We start from the raw sequence: 16,682 nt of genomic DNA, 5'->3' as shown, positions 1-16,682 counted from the left end.
CTGCCAGTAAGGCTGTGAGAGTTACAAGGACACTGTGACACTGGGTGCCAGTTCCCTGAGGTTATGTATAATTTGATGAGCATAATTGGGCCAATGATTTTTTTTCTGGGAGCGAGCCTCTAGCCTTCATCACTTTTTCAAGAGGTAGTTGATTCACAAAGGTTTAGGAATCTCCAGGGTGGGGTTTGGAGTCTCAGAAGCTTGAGTGCTGGGCAGTCACATCTGAAGGGCTGTGTTGAGTACGCAGGGTGGGAAGAATAGGTCTTAGGAACTGTCCTGTGAGGAACAGAGAAACTGCAGCCATTCATCCTGCGTAAAAGAGGTTGAGAGTAAAAATCTATCTTTGGGAGGATTTTCATGTAGAATCTACTCCTTTATTTATTTTTGGAAAAAGGTAAGATATATATCTAAAAGTTTCTTAAATAATAATAAGAAGAGAGTTGGTATATAGTAGAAAGTTTGTTCCCTTCCCCCATGGCATCCTGTTACATTTTCTCATGTGTCCCTCCCAAGAAATTCTCTACATGCCCAGTCCAGGGGATGCAGGAGGGAAAGAGATTGACTCCTCCCTATTTGTAGAGATGGTAGTATAAAATAGGCACCCTTCTGCCCCTTGCTTTTTTCACTTAACTTTATCTTTTTTTTTTTTAGATTTTTTTGTTTATTTATTTGACACACAGAGATCACAAGTAGGCAGAGAAGCAGGCAGAGGGAGAGGGGGAAGCAGGCTCCCCTCTGAGCAGAGAGCCTGATGTGGGGTCCATCCCAGGACCCTGAGACCATGATCCGAGCTGAAGGCAGAGGCTTAACCCACTAAGCCACCCAGGCGCCCCTCACTTACCTTTATCTTACAAAGCATTCTATTCCAATACCTACAGAATTATGTGATTCCTTTTCACAACTACATAGTATTCTAATATATGGACATACCACAATTAACTAACCTGTCCCTGATTGATGGAAATTTTGTTTATTTTAATATTTTCTTACAAATAACAGGCTTGTGTATGGAGTATGGTGTGCTGGATATTTGCCTCTTACACTTTGATGGGTGTTGACAGATTAACCCTGCAAAGAACTTACCAGTTCATTTTCTCCCATCCCATATACCATTCCTAGTCTAGGGCCTTTTTAAACTTCCCGATGTCTGCCAAGCCAGTAAGTAAAAAATGGTATCTCAAAACAAAAAAGCTATCCCCGTGTATTTTTTTAAATTATGGTGAATGTCACATAAACAGACCACTTGAAGTGAACAATTCAGTGGCATTTAGTACATTTACAGTGCGTGCAAACACACCTCCATCTATTTTGAGAACATTTTCATCACCCCAAAAGGTAACTGCATACACATCAGATAGGTGAACTTCCCCATTCTCTCCAACCCTGGCAGCTACATGCTTTGTTGTGGATGTCCCTGTTCTAGATAACCTTATAAAGGGAATCCTGGAATACGTGACTTTTTGTATCCTGATGCTTTCACTTAGCGTGATGTTTTTGAGGTTCCTTTATGCTGTAGTTCGTCAATGTTTCATTTCTTTTCATGGCTGAATAATATTATTTGTATATACCACAATTTGTTTAGTCATTCATCTGGTGATGGACATTTGGGTTGTTTCCCCGTTTTGGCAGTTGAAGAAGTGCTGCTATGAATGTGTGTGTATGAATTTGGCACCCGTTTTCAGTAATTTGTGGGTATACTTAGGAGTGGGATTGCTGGGTCATGTGCTAATTCTACATTCAACTTTTTTTTTTTTTTACGATTTTATTTATTTGAGAGAGTAGGTGAGCACAATAGTGGGGCAGAGGAAAAGGGAGAAACAGATTCCCTGTGAGCAGGGAAACCACTGCATGTAGGACTCAATCCCAGGGCCCCGAGATTACACCCTGAGCCGAAGGCAGCCGCTTAACTGACTGAGCCACCAGGCGCCCCATGTTCAACTCTTTGAGGAAAAGCTAATTTTAGCTTTTTTTTTAAAAATGAGGTCAGATAGTGTAGTCACTTACTAATTTATAGAGGATGGAAAAGCACCTAAGATTATTTGCTGAGCATTGTGCTGGAACTGAATTTGTATGACTTTGTATAATCCTAACTAATTTGTTGTAATTTATTTTATTTTTGAAGAATTTTCTCTCCTGTTTTTCTTTTGAATTTTACTTTAAAAATTTTCATGTAAATTATTCACACAGAGACAAGTATATGACAATGTAACATTATAATGATACCTATTTCCCCATCAACTAGCTTCAACTGTCAGTGTCTCTTTTTTTTTTTTTTTAAAGATTTTACTTATTTATTTGACAGAGATCACAAGTAGGCAGAGAGGCAGGCAGAGAGAGGGGGGGGAAGCAGGCTCTTTGCTGAGCAGAGAGCCCGATGCAGGGCTCAATTCCAGGACCCTGGGATCATGACCTGAGCTGAGGGCAGAGGCTTTAACCCACTGAGCCACCCAGGCACCCTAAGTGTCAGTGTCTCTTTGTCTGTATCCCCATTCACTCCTCCCTACCTTACTTTGAATTATTTTGAAGCAAATCCCAGATATCATAAAATTTAACCTGCATATATCACGGTATTCCCACAAGATAGGGACTCTTTTTAAAAAGTGACTCCAACACCATATTTTATCCCCCAAATTAATAGTAATATTTTGGTATTATCAAATGCCTGTTTATTAATTTTCAGTTAGATGATGCATTCATGTGGTTCAAAAAAATCTACAGATTTAAAAAGGTGTTCATTGAAAAGTTTTCCCCTACACTCTTATTTCCAGTGGCCTAATTCTCTTTGCGTTTTGTGGTAGCCACTGGTGTTTTCTATCCTTCCAGGAAGATTTAATACATGTATAAGGAAATACATAGAGATGTTAGCCCTTATTTTTAAAGAAGGTTAAATGATAGATCCATGATCTACCACCTGAATTTCCCTGCCTCCACTGTGTATTATGTTCTCTTATGCTGACCAGAATTTCCATCTTACTGTTGTGAGCAAAATGAGATTAAGGGAAATAAGAGTTGGGTGATTATTCATTTTCTTTCTTTACCAAAAACAAAACAAACAAACAAAAAAAAACTCCTTTCTTTCTGCTAGTACATGTAGGACATGTTTGTTATAGGAAAATCAAACTACAGAGAAGTAGTTTTAAAAGAAGCACTTATATCCTCTCCTACTCAGGAATGGCCACAGTAAACATCTTGTTGTATAGCCTTCATTCTTTACCTGTATATTATGTGGATATTTTAAAGAAGCAATTTTTTAAAGAAAATGGGCTTATGCCAATACTGTTTAATAATTTTTCCTCTAACAAGTAAAACTTAAACATTTTTTTTTTTAGTCACTCTGTATAAAGATATATGTGTCTTTATTCTCTCAGTGTCTGTTGTATTCTGTTGTATTGGGATATTTTGTGTTTAATCGATATGCTGTTGATGACCGTGTAGTTATCTTTACCTTTTTGCTATTGTAGAATCCACATCAGTGAATATCTTTATAGATGTGATTGGTTATTTCCTTGCAGGAAATCTCCAGAAATGAGCCTCCCGGCTCAAAGACACACAGGTTTAAGAAATTAAGGTGATTTCAATTTCTTTTCCCACCAGTACATGTAAAAGAGTCTATTTCCCTGCACCTGCTATTGAACTTGTTTCTCTAATTTAAGTACTATTTTACTTTGGCTTAGCATTTCATTTTGCAAAGAAACTCTGACTAGCTGCTGTCAAATTAAAAGTCATTCCTATCATGTAGGTAAAGAACAGGCTTATCGTTCAGGGTTTTAGAGCTGGTCTCTGTTTTTTTTTTTTTTTTTTTTTTTTTTTTTTAAAGATTTGATTTATTTATTTGACAGACAGAGATCACAAGTAGGCAGAGAGAGAGGAGGAAACAGGCTCTCTGCCAAGCAGAGAGCCCGATGTGGGGCTCGATCCCAGGACCCTGGGATCATGACCTGAGCTGAAGGCAGAGGCTTTAACCCACTGAGCCGCCCAGGCGCCCCTGGTCTCTGTTTTGAAAATGCACTCTTTTGTTCTCTCCTTGGCAGCGGCCCTTCTCAGCATCCCTGGCTTTGTTGAGCGACTTTGCAAGCTTGCGACTCGAAAGGTATCAGAGTCAACGGGGACAGCTAGCTTCCTTCAGGAGCTGGAGGAGTGGTACACATGGCTAGACAATGCTTTGGTGCTGGACGCCCTGATGCGAGTAGCTAATGAAGAATCCGAACACAATCAAGGTACTTGGCGTGGGTTTTCTGTGAGGTGGGGATCTTTCCCTTAGGCACCTGGAGCCATTCTTGACCTCTTTTCCAAGGAGGATTAATTGAAATTTTCTCAAAGGAGAATTTTGCTCAGCAAAGTCCTAGATCATAACTGTTAAGACACTTTGAAAGCTAGTGACAGAAACCTCTTTGAACTCTCTCAGAGTGGACCTGAAAGAAGGGCGAAGGGATTGGCTGGATCCAATAACCAGAGCATTCTTAGGAACTCAGAGAGTCCTTTCTAAGTCCCTTCATTCTCCATGGTTCTGGTATTCTCTTCTCTACTCTGATGAGTAGACTTCTAGTTTCAGCAACAGCTTCCTGGTGAAGGGCTCTGGCCCATCTTGGGTCAGATGCTCTACCCTTAAACATTTGACTCTGGCCAGCAGGATGGGGTCAGATTGTACAAATAGAGGAATTCTCACTGTAAAAGCGAAGAGGAGTTCTGTTTCCAGGATGGCAGTGTGTGGAGCTCTGTGGACCTGTTCTCTATGGCAACTATAAACAAAACCTATAAACAACAAAAACCATCCATGTAAAGTCTGTGGAAGTCGTTCTAAGTGCATACAGTAAATGAGGAGATCCTCCAGACAATCTACTAAAACTCAGAACAGTGAGAGTCTGTGACATTTGAAGTCCTGCGTGTTGGAAGTTCCACTGTGGGCAGGTGTGGCCAAAAGGATACAATCCTCAACAGGGGACAGGATTTCCAAACAAGGAATATGGTTTCTCACCACTGAGGAGGAGGGCAGACCACCAGCTTTTCTCATCCCCTCCAATTCCAAGTTGAAGAGGTTGAATTCTTGATGAGTGTATCCTACAGGCCAGGGGCTCCCTGCCCCAACTTTATTGAGATACAGTAGATTTATAACCTTGTTTAAGTTTAAAGTATGTAACATGTTAATTTGATACATTTATATATTGCAAAATGATTATCAGCAGAGCATTAGCCCCTCATCCATCATACAATTATCATTTTTTTGTGTGGTGAGAACATTTAAGATCTGCTTTTTTATTAGCATCATTCAAATATTACTAGCTATAATCACCATGCTATACATTGGATGCCCAGAACTTGTTAATCTTAGAACTGAAAGTTTATACCCTTTGACCACTATCTTTCTATTTCTCCCAGCCTCTCTGGTAACGAGCGTTCTATTATTTCTCTGAGTTTGACTTATTTAGATTCCACATATAAGTGATATTACACAGTATTTGTCTTCCTCTGACTTACTTCATTTAATTCACTTATTTCACATAATGCCAGGGGCCCCTTTCCCCCGCCCGCCTCTGTACTACACTCAGTGCACAAGCTGTGGCCAAGGCCTGGGAAGCAAGAATTCTGTGACCCTGTTGCCCTTGCCCCAACTCACTTGTAGGACAGAGAGATTCCATGCAGGGATCTCCATGCAGCATGCAAGCTGAGAAAGCTAAGAGTCTGCTGACCTTGCTCAGAGTAGTGGCACCAGAAGAGTGCCAGGAGGAAAATTAATAGGTAAGAACAGAAAGTAGGGAAGTTCAAAGCTAAGGGTGTTCTCAAAAACAGTGTAGATTTTGGTGGTAAGCATATAAAAGGAGGCTGTTAGCTCTTGAGTGAGAACAAAAAGCTAAACCATAGGCTTAATATAGTTTACCCCCAAGAACCAGGCATACAACTTAGCAGAGCTCTTCTGAGATCAAAACCAACTCAGACTCAAAAACTACCTTTGCCCAATTTTAATTGGATTAGACTTTGGAGTGCTTTATGCCCCAAGGCATTGTCAAAAATAGAGCGTTCAGCCAGCAATTAGTGGAGTCTGACATCTGGGTTTCATACCAGCTGAGGCAGAAATCTTAACAGAGAGATCAAGGGAAGAGCCATAGAGAGCCCTGCTAAAACACCATCATCCAGGGAGACTGTAAACATGCCCACGGCTGCACACTCTGAGACAAAACACAAAAGACCTCCCTAGGCCATGGAGAAATAGATTTCACTGAAATAAACTCCCAGCTCACTGAAGAAATGAACAAAGAAATAACAACAAGCCCTGGAAAAAGGGAAGAGGAATCAGAGTTGCTGAATTGTTTACTTAAAATGTCATTTTTAAAATAAAATTGGGGATATGAAAAGAAACAAAGTACAGCCCATACACAGAAGAAAACAGGCAACAGAAGTTGCCTGTGAGACAGCCCAGAAAGCAGATCTAAGAGACTTCAGAGCATCCAATATAAGGATGGCCAAAGAACTAAAGGAAGCTATGCTTAAAAGAAGGGCCACCTGGGTGGCTCAGTCAGTTAAGCATCTGCCTTTGGCTCAGGTCATGATCCCAGGGTCCTGGGATTGAGTCCCACATCAGGCTCTTTGCTCGTAGGGGAGTTTGCTTCTCCCTCTGCCTCTGCCCCTTCCCCCCTGCTCTGCGCGCTCTCGCTCTCTCTCTCTCTCTCATTCTCTGTCTCTGACAAATAAAAATTAAAAAAAAAGAGAGAAGAGAAGCTAAGGAATCTGTGACTACATCAGATAGAGAATATCAGTAAAGAGATAGGAGATATAAAAAAGAGCCAGATGGAAGTTCTGTGGTTTATTAAATTATAAGTAACTGGAGTGAAAAATTCACCGAAAGGAACAAGAAGAATGTTTGAAGAAATAGTGGCTGAAAACTTCCCAAATTTGAAAAGCATTAATGTATACATATGAGAAGCCCAAAGAACTGGAAGTAACATAAACTCTGAGATTTACACCCAGACGCATCATGATAAAAATGTTGGAAGACAAAGAGAAAATCTTGGAAGTAGCAAGAGAAAAACAACTCCTGTGTTCAAGAATATCTCAGTAAGATTGATAGCCGACTTCTCGGAAATAACAGAGGTCAGAAAGCAATGAGATAACCTATTCAGAGTGCTGAAAGAAAAAGAACTCTCAGCAGCAAAACTTTCTTTGTGAAAAGTAGGTGAAATAAAGAAATTGCTAGATAAACAAAAAGAGAATTTGTTACTAATAGATCTGCCTTTTGAGAAATACCAATGGAATTTTTCAGGCTGAAAGCAAGTGACCTCAGACAGTAATTTAAATCTACACAGAACAGCAAGTAGCATTACTACAGGCAATTACATAATCACAAAAGACAATATAAATGCCCATTTCTTCTCCTTTCATTAACGAATTTAAAAAGTGGTTAGGTAAAACCATAGGTTTATAATTACATTGTTGAATCTGTGACATGCAGAAATATAATATACTTGAGACAGTGACAGCACAAAGAAACTTTGTGGGACCAACTTTTGTGGGATCTTGGGTGGGACCAGAGTTGTATTGCAGGAAGGAAATTACACGAGTTGGTAACTTGAATCAACGCTAATCAATGAGGAGAACCAAAATGGTAAGAGGATCAATATAACAAACTCTATTAATATTTACTTTCTTTCCTCAGCTTCTTGAACAGTCATAAGTAATCATTACAACACTGTATTGTGTAATAATGCATGCAACATATTGTACAATGAATTGTTGGATGGTTAGTGTCTTAGATGTAGTATGTGTAACAATAATAGTACAGGAAAGGGAGAAGGAATAGAGTTGTGTGGAATTAGTATAAATCTGGGAAGATTCTGTCAAAATGTATGTGGAAAACCCTATAGCAACTGCAAAGAAAGTAACTTTTTAAAAATACCGTGAGGAAGTCATTAAAGGAATTATAATGTTATACCAGAAAATATTCACTTACTACAAAAGAAAGTATTATAAGAGAAATAGGGGAATTAAAAGACACATGAGATAATGTAGAAAACAAAAATTAAAAAGGCAGAAGTAAATCCAGCTCTATCAGTAATAACCTTGAATATGAATGGATTAAAGCAGTTCATCCAAAAAACAGACTTGTCATATTGGATTTTTAAAAAAAGATCCAGCTGTTATGCAGCCTGCAGGAGGCATACTTTCTTTTCTTTTTTCTTTTTTCCTTTTTTTTAAGTAGGTTCCATACTCAATGTGGGTCTTGAACTCAGGTAACCTTGAGATCAGGAGTTTTTCTGACTGAGCCAGGCACCCCCTCGGAGGCATACTTTCTATTCAAAGATAGAAATAGGTTGAAAGCAAAGGATAGAAAAAGATGTGTCCTGCAAAGAGCAACCACAAGAAAGCTGGAGTGGCTGATACTGAAAAAGACTTCATTTATTTTTTTTAAAGATTTTATTTATTCATTTGACAGACAGAGATCACAAGTAGGCAGAAAGGCAGGCAGAGAGAGAGGGAGAAGCAGGCTCCCTGCTGAGCAGAGAGCCCGGTGCAGGGCTTGATCCCAGGACCCTGGGATCATGACCCGAGCCGAAGGTAGAGGCTTTAACCCACTGAGCCACCCAGGCGCCCCCTGAAAGAGACTTTAAAGCAAAAAATGTTATCAGAGACGAAAAGGACATTTTATAATAATAAAAGTATTAGTCTGTTAAGAAGATGTGACAAAGAGAGAAATAAGAAATAAGAAATAGTTTAAAGAGAGAAATAAGCAGACCAGAGAGAGTGGTTGGAGCCTGGAATACCCCACTTTGAGTAATGGAGCAAACAACTAGACAGAGGATCGAGAAGGAAGCAGAAGACTTGAGCAGCAAGTAAACTGCCTGGACTTACTAGATGCATTTAGAACACACCACCCAACCCCCGCAGAATACATATTCTTCTCATGTGCACATGGAACATTCTCCAGCGTAGACTGTACGCCAGGCCATCTAAAAAGCCTCAGTAAAGGGAAAAGGATTAAGATTGTACAAACCATGTATATCAGCTTCAGTGGAGTGATATTAGCAATCAGATGTTAGAAACAGGGAAAATCAGTAACACACTTCTAATTAACCAGTGGTTCTGAGACAAAATCACAAAGAGCATTAAAAGATACCTTGAGACATCAGAGAAAGACAACTATCATATGATCTCCTTGATATGAGGAAGTGGAGATGCAACGTAGGGGGCTTGGGGGGTAGGAAAAGAATAAATGAAACAAGATGGGATTGGGAGGGAGACAAACCATAAGTGACTCTTAATCTCACAAAACAAACTGAGGGTTGCCGGGGGGAGGGGGTTAGGGAGAGGGTGGTGGGGTTATGGACATTGGGGAGGGTATGTGCTATGGTGAGTGCTGTGAAATGTGTGTAAACCTGGTGATTCACAGACCTGTACCCCTGGGGCTAATAATACATTACATGTTAATTTAAAAAAAAAAGACACCTTGAGACAAATGAAAATGAGGATACAACATACAGAATTTAAGGAATACAACTAAAGCCTGCTGATAAGGGAGAAGTCTTTAGCTATGAATGCCTACATTTTTAAAAACTGACAAAATGAAATCCAAGTCAGTGGCCTAATTTTTTTCTCAAGTTATTGAAAAAAGAGGAGGCAAGCAATACTCTCAAAGCAAGCAGATAGAAAGAATGATAGAATTGGCATAGAAATTAATGAAATAGAGAATAGAAAACAATAAAGTCTGTAAAAACCAGTAATTCATTCTTTGAAAAGGTCAACAAAATTAACCTTGAGCTTCACTGACCAAGATTAAAAAAAAAAAAAGACAAGATTGAAACTACTAAAACTGGGAATGAAAGAGAGGACAACCAGCTTACAGAGCTAGAAAGGACTCGGGGAATACCGTATGCATCTGTGTGCCAGCAAACTAGACAGCTTGGATGAAACAGACAGCTGATAAGAAAGACAGAAACTCCTGCACCTGACTCAAGACGAAAGAAAATCTGAACAGACCTATAACAAGTAATTTGAATTAGTAATGAAAAAGCTACCCCCAAAGAAAAGCACTGCCTACATGGCTTCACTGGTGAATTATGCCCACCATTTAAAGAAGAATTAACACCAGTATGTCACAGACTTCCACAAAATAGAAGAAGAGGAAATACTTCCCAACTCGTCTTATGAAGTCATTATTAAGCTGATACCCAAACCAAAGACACTACAAGGAAATCATAGACCAGATCTCTTATGAATATAGATGTAAAAATTCCCAAGAATATACTAGCAAACCAAATGCAACAAATTACAAGGATTATACACTTGACCAGGTATATATACATGAATAAGTAGGATTTATTCAGGGTTGATTCAGTATGAATCAGTTGATGTATACACTGTATCAGTAGAACAAAGGACAAAAATTTACATGATCATTTCAGTAGATGAAGAAAAGCCTCACACAAAATCCAACATGCCTTCCTGATAAAAACACTCCAACTGGAAATAGGTAGGAACTGCCTCAGTCTGTTAACGGACATCTACGAAAACCCACACCCAGCAAACTTCATAGTACGTTGACACTGAAAGCTTTTCCTCAACTAAGATCAGACACAGGCACAGACAAGGATGCCTGCTCCTGCCACTTCGGTTCAGTGCTCTGTTGGGGGTTCTGAATAGGCAGTTAAACAAGACAGAGAAAATAGAAACCATCCGGATTAGGAAGAAGTTAAACTGTGTTTCTTCATAGATGACATGATCTTATTTAGGGAAAAACCTAAGGAATCCAGTTTAAAAAAACCCATTAAACTAACAAGTGGTTAAGTAAAGTTTCAGAATACAAGGTCAGTATACATAATTGTGTTTGTATACAGTAGCAAAGAACAAACCAAAATGAAATTAAGAAAACAATTTCATATACAAAAGCATCAAAAAGAGTCAAAAGCTTAGGGATAAATTTAACAAAGAAATGCAAAACTTATACTCTAGAAATTGCCAAACATCTTCAATATTGAAAGAAACAAAAGAGGACCGAAATAAACGTAAAGATACTCGTGTTCATGGATTGGAAGGCTCGGTATTGTTCATGTTCATACTCCACGTGTTGAGCTATACGTCTGTGTACAGATTCGGCACAGTCCCTTATCAAAATCCTGACTGGCTTCTTAGCAGAAATGGACTAGCTACAAAGCATATGTCTAATAATAATTAATAGTTATAAGGGACTGAATCTAGAATTTGTAAAGCACTCCTACAGCTCGATGATCAAAAGACAACGCATTTCGAAATGTGGGCATAGGACCTAAATAGGCATTTCTGCACGGCAGGTGACCAGATAGCCAATAAACACATAGAAAGATGTCCAACATCGTTAATCGTCAGGGAAATGCAAATCCAAACCACAATCACATACTACTTCATACCTGCGAGGATGTCTGTCATCAAAAGATAGATGATGGCAAGAGTTGGCACAAAGATGTAAAGAAATCAGAACCCTTGTTCTCTGTTGGTGGGCGTGTAAAGTGGTGTGGTCACTTTGGGAAACAGTCTGGCAGTTTTCAAACAGTTCCTCAAAAGGCTAAACAGAGTTGCCATATGACCCAGAAGTTCCAGTCCTAGTTATGTTTTCAAGAGAAATGAGAACATATTGACGTAAAAACTTACACGAGTGCTCACAGCTGCAGATTTGTAATAGTCAGTATCTGAAAACAACCCAAGTGTTCATCAGCTGGTAAATGGATAAGAGAATGTGCCTCTGCATACAGTGCTGTGTTACTCAGTGATCTGAAGAATGGAGTCCTGACACATGCTACCCCGAGTGAATCTTGTAACCATCGCGCTAAGTGAAAGAAGCCGTTTATATGAAATGTCGCAAACAGGCAGTTCCGTAGAGCCAGAAAGTACTTTAGTGGATGCCTAGGGATCAGGGGTTTGGTGGCGAACAGGGAGTGGCCACCAGTGAGTGCAGGATTTCTTTCTGGGGTGACAAGACGCTCTAAAGTCGGTTGTGATGGCTGCACAGCTCTGTGAATATGCTAAAAACCATTGAATTGTACACTTCAAGTGGGTGAATTGTATGTGAATTGTAGCCCAAAGCCGTTTAAAAAAGAAAAAAAAAAAAATGAGTGCCTATGCCCCAGAGTGCAGTATGGACATAAGGTTGGTGCCTTGAATCAGTTAGTGGCGCTGAAGAGATTCAGAGGGAAGCATGGGCCTCTCAAACTAGTTTGCCCAGCGTCATCCTTGGGAATGAACCTTGTTGCTAAACTCTGGCCATCGCTTTAAGAACTGCATTTACAAAAAAAAACAACTTACCAAAGACTTCCTTGTCACGCCTGTGCAAACCAGGCACCAAAGACTGGCAGTGCCTCAGGGAAGAGTCCGAGCTGCCTGTTCTTCTCTTTCTCCACTTTTACTGAGGAGGGCTTGTGTGCCATTCGCTGCGCCCGCGCCTCCCGTAGGCTTCCTGTCCTGTAGTCGCCCCGAGCCCCCTGAGCTAGGTGACAAGGACGCCAAGGCTCTTGAGGCCACGCAGCAAGTGTGCCGTGGAGGCAGGATCTACATGATAGCTCTTCTGAGTCTCTCCACAAATCAGTTGACTCTTAAACTGTTCCGGGAGCTGGGCCAAGGAGTCCCAACATGGAAATTGAGTAATTATGATTTTTCTCCCAACATGCAGGCAAATACATGTTTTTTGAGATAGAATTTTCTCAGTTCGGTTTTCTCCAGTAAATTTTTCTTAAGTCTTCGCCCACTGCCATTTTTAGTTGCAGATGAAAAGGAAAAAATACAAGTAGCAAGCGAGCATTCGCAGAAAAACGCAAGTGTTTGTTTCTATTTAACATACACTCACATGTTCGTGACATGTGCCGGGCATTGTTTGCAGTACTTTGAATATACCAAATCCTTTGATCTTGGCATCACGGGTAAGAGATTGGTACTGTTGCCGTCATCCCAGTTTTACAGGTGAGGACGGATACTGAAGCAGAGTGACATCCACTGGTTTGCCCAAGGCCACCGAGCTGGTAAACAGCAGAGCTGGGGTTCAGACCCAGCGGCCTGGCTCAGGGGCTGTGCTCTTGAGTCCTGTGCCACGCTGCCCCTCAGTCTTGCTCATCCCATGACTGGTCGTCTCCCAGCGTTGTGACTTTGTATTAGTACCATAATATGGCTGGAAAAAATAGTCCCACATCTGTAGGGCAGAGTAGCTAGGGTTCTTGAGGCATGGTATCACCCTGCAGAAGTCACCAGACTTGCGAGTGCTTCTTACCCAAATATGATTTGATAACCCCTGCTCTGCTCCATGTGGTTTTTCTGGCCCTTTGCCAAAGGCCTCTAGGGCAGCAGTTCCAGTGGGAGCTTGGAAGCATCTTAATAGTTACTGCTTCATTCTTTCACCTTAAAGATGAGGAAAACTGAGGGGACGTAAACCCTAAGTACTCCTGACTCTGATCAGTGCTCTTTTTAAATAATAGGAACCTTAAAAAAATAAAATAAAAAGGACTAAGAGGGAGGCTTCCCAAGAACCAGGTGCTGGGCTTTTCTTGTGTTCTCATTCACTCCTCACAGCTACCCTAGCCACCCACGGTAGTACTGCCGTTCCCGCCCTTCTACAGGGCAGTTCGAGGCCTCGTGAGGAGGTGACTTGCCCAGTGTCACACAGTTAGCAAGTCGTAACTCCAGAGCCCTCAGCCTCTAGCACTTGCCGCCTTCCCATGAGTTCACCTCACCGGCATGCGTGACTCACTGAGACTTGTTTGTTAACGGGGTAGTAGAATAAATATGATGCTTGACTAATGCCCAAAACACGGTATCTGGCACATATCAGGTGTTCCAGAAATACGACTTAGCTGCTGCCGTTGTTACTAATAATGAAACTGGGTAAGATGGTCTGTGAGTAGATGATGCATTCGTCAGTATCATTCACAGTGATGGTGGTGCCCAGTCTGCCTTAGGAAGTTGAACATTAGAAAACTTTAGATGGTTCTTTGAAAAACAGGAGAAAAGTCTCGGAGAAGGATCCCTCTCGGTCTTTCGGCAGTGCCTCCTCGTAGAATTGAGGCAGAGGAACCGAGTACTTAGAGTCATTTGTGACCTGAAGAGAGTTTGGCACAATTGGTGGCTTAGGGAAGTGGGCACATGGGTGTGGGGCACTCGCTGATGGCGGCAGGAGAAGGGATGAATCGCGTCACTGGGTTAGCAGCGTCAGAGCATTTCTAGTGTGTTTAAGTTGATAAAATACAACAAAACTGCAGTCGATTTTCCCCCCTTTTTTGTTGAGGTATAATTAACATAAAACATCGTATTAGCTTCAGGTGTACAACGTAGTGGTTCGATATTTGCATATAGTGCCAAATGATCACTGCGGTCAGTCTAGTTAACACCTGTCCCTATACTACAGAATTTTTTTCCTTACGATGCACAGAGTCAGTTTTTCTAAGTTTCTAAGCTTGCCTGGCCCTTGGGGAGCTGGAGGGGATATTGTGGCTTTCAAAGTCTCTGTCATGGCCTCAGGGGCCAGTCTAATGGCTCTGTTACCTCAGGTCTGTCCAGACTGGCTTTGAGGGGCAGAAACATGTTTCCTCATAAGCAGTGACTCAATCTTCTCTCTCGGTGGCTGTCCCAGCCTCCATTGTGTTCCCTCCCCCAGGGGCCTCTGAGGAGAATGGCCTGCCTCACACTTCCACCAGGACCCAGCTGCCGCAGTCGATGAAGATTATGCATGAGATCATGTACAAACTGGAAGTGCTCTATGTTCTCTGTGTGCTGCTGATGGGGCGTCAGCGAAACCAGGTGGGCCCCTCCCCCACGTCTCAGAACAGGAGGAGCCAGAAGCGCACGCTTCCTGGGCACGTGCGTGCCACTACTGTGTCTGTAGCCCCGCAAGGCATGGGGCTCGTTTTCCTTCTCTCTGTTCTACGCATCAGGAAACTGGTCTCGTTCCAGAGTCCAGAGCCTTTTCCACCGTAGTTTGCCATGGGCAGCATTTCTGGGTAGAGCATTGGTTCCCAGGGCAGGAGCTGGTGGCTTGACCATGTTACCTGACCTTGTTAATGTGAAGAGTAAAGGTTACTGTGGCAAGATGACTGCCCTGGAGATGTACTAGAGGACTTGCCAGTCCAGTGGGGACTCAGGGTGATGGCCAGAGCCTGGAGCTGTGTCACGTTACAAAAATTAGGCAGCTATGGGGGGCTCCGGATATGCTGGGGTTCCCTGACTCTTGAAGCAGTTCTAAGAGGGAGGAGCAAGGGTCTGTAACCTCCAAAGGGAGAAAGAGAGCCCTGGAACTATATAGTGCTCTTCTTCAAGATGGAGGAGAAATGGCCTTCTCCACCAGCCAGTCATTGTCCTGTGGATGAAAAAAGGTAGGTGTTGGGGGCGGGGCACTCAACAGTCCTCAAGCTCCTTTTTGAGTCAGGCACTGGACCGTCACAACAGCTCTGTGTGAGACTGGTGCAGTCATCCCCCTTTTGGACAGGGAGCCAGGAAGGAGACTCACTGAAAAGATGACATGCAGCATGGGGATGTTGTGAGGAATGTGAGGGAACAGGGCAAGCTGATCCCCCTGACAGCCTACCAGGTAGAGGGAACAAGTGCTGAAGTGGGAGTGTGCCCCCCCCCCCCACCCAATGGGTTGGTGGGACAGTAGGGAATAGGCAGCGAGGCGGAGGTGGGGAGGGCTGTGGGGGTCAGACCGTGCCTGGCTTTCATTGGCCACTTTCAGGACATTGTGGTATTTCCTTCTGGCTGCTTTGTGGAAGAGATGATCGTAGCCAGGACCAGCATGTTGGTGGAGGGCTGGGGAGGGGTGACAAGTGCTTGCGTTCTGGATATATTCTGAAGGTAGAACAGGTAGAATTTGCTGCAGGTTTGAATGTGGGCATGAGAGAGGGATTAAGGGTAACTTCTTTAACTTCTTCTAAGGTTTTGTTTTGTTTTTTAAAAGATTTTATTTAGGGGCGCCTGGGTGGCTCAGTGGGTTAAAGCCTCTGCCTTCGGCTCAGGTCATGATCCCGGGGTCCTGGATTCGAGCCCCACATCAGGCTCTCTGCTCGGCGGGGAGCCTGCTTCCTTCTCTCTCTCTGCCTGCCTCTCTGCCTACTTGTGATCTCTGTCTGTCAAATAAATAAATAAAATCTTAAAAAAAAAAAAAGATTTTATTTATTTATTTGACAGCGATCACAAGTAGGCAGAGAGGCAGGGAGGAAGAAGGCTCTCCGCTATGCAGAGAGCCCGATGCGGGACCCAGTCCCAGCACCTTGAGATCATGACCTGAGCCGAAAGCAGAGGCTTTAACCCACTGAGCCACCCAGGCGCCCCGTAACTTCTTCCAAGGTTTTTGGCCCAAGCAGGTGGGAGGATGGATTGGCCATTGACTGAGATGGTTAAGACTGTGAGTTGGGGAGTTGGTGGTGAGGGACAGAGGCATATATATAGAAAATAATAGTCACTGTGTTTTACATGTGTTGAGTGCTTTTACCTTTTTTGAGAAAATCTTACATTTACTCTTATTTGAATTTTCAAGTATTTGGTAAGTTATAAAACAGGTGGTGACCCTCTGTCCCCTCACTTGATGCTTGAGAAAACCCAGGTACAAAAAGGGCTGTGCTCTCAGGCTTCAGGCAACAGGAGAGCCAGGATTTAGACTCTGCTGCCGGGACCCTGCCTTCTGTCCCCCAATGACTGTCCCCTGCTCCCTGAGCCTTCCTGTTACCAAGGCTTTATGAATCAGT

The 16,682-nt window shown here is 42.2% G+C and overlaps 1 protein-coding gene across 1 annotated transcript in view; it reads left to right on the top strand.

Annotated features, from left to right (window-relative positions):
- Positions 1–16,682, top strand: part of LOC123926486 (transient receptor potential cation channel subfamily C member 4 associated protein) — a 68,564-nt gene that overhangs the window by 37,686 nt on the left and 14,196 nt on the right. Inside the window, exons 8-9 of the mRNA XM_045980373.1 lie at positions 4,032–4,217; positions 14,576–14,742. Of these exons, the coding sequence (XP_045836329.1) occupies positions 4,032–4,217; positions 14,576–14,742 (353 nt within the window). The remainder of the gene's footprint in view (positions 1–4,031; positions 4,218–14,575; positions 14,743–16,682) is intronic.

Source organism: Meles meles, chromosome 16 (genome assembly GCF_922984935.1).
Source record: "Meles meles chromosome 16, mMelMel3.1 paternal haplotype, whole genome shotgun sequence".
NCBI classification, from domain to species: Eukaryota; Metazoa; Chordata; class Mammalia; order Carnivora; family Mustelidae; genus Meles; species Meles meles.
Note: the sequence above shows the minus strand (reverse complement) of the source record. Positions and strands in the feature narration are given on the sequence as shown.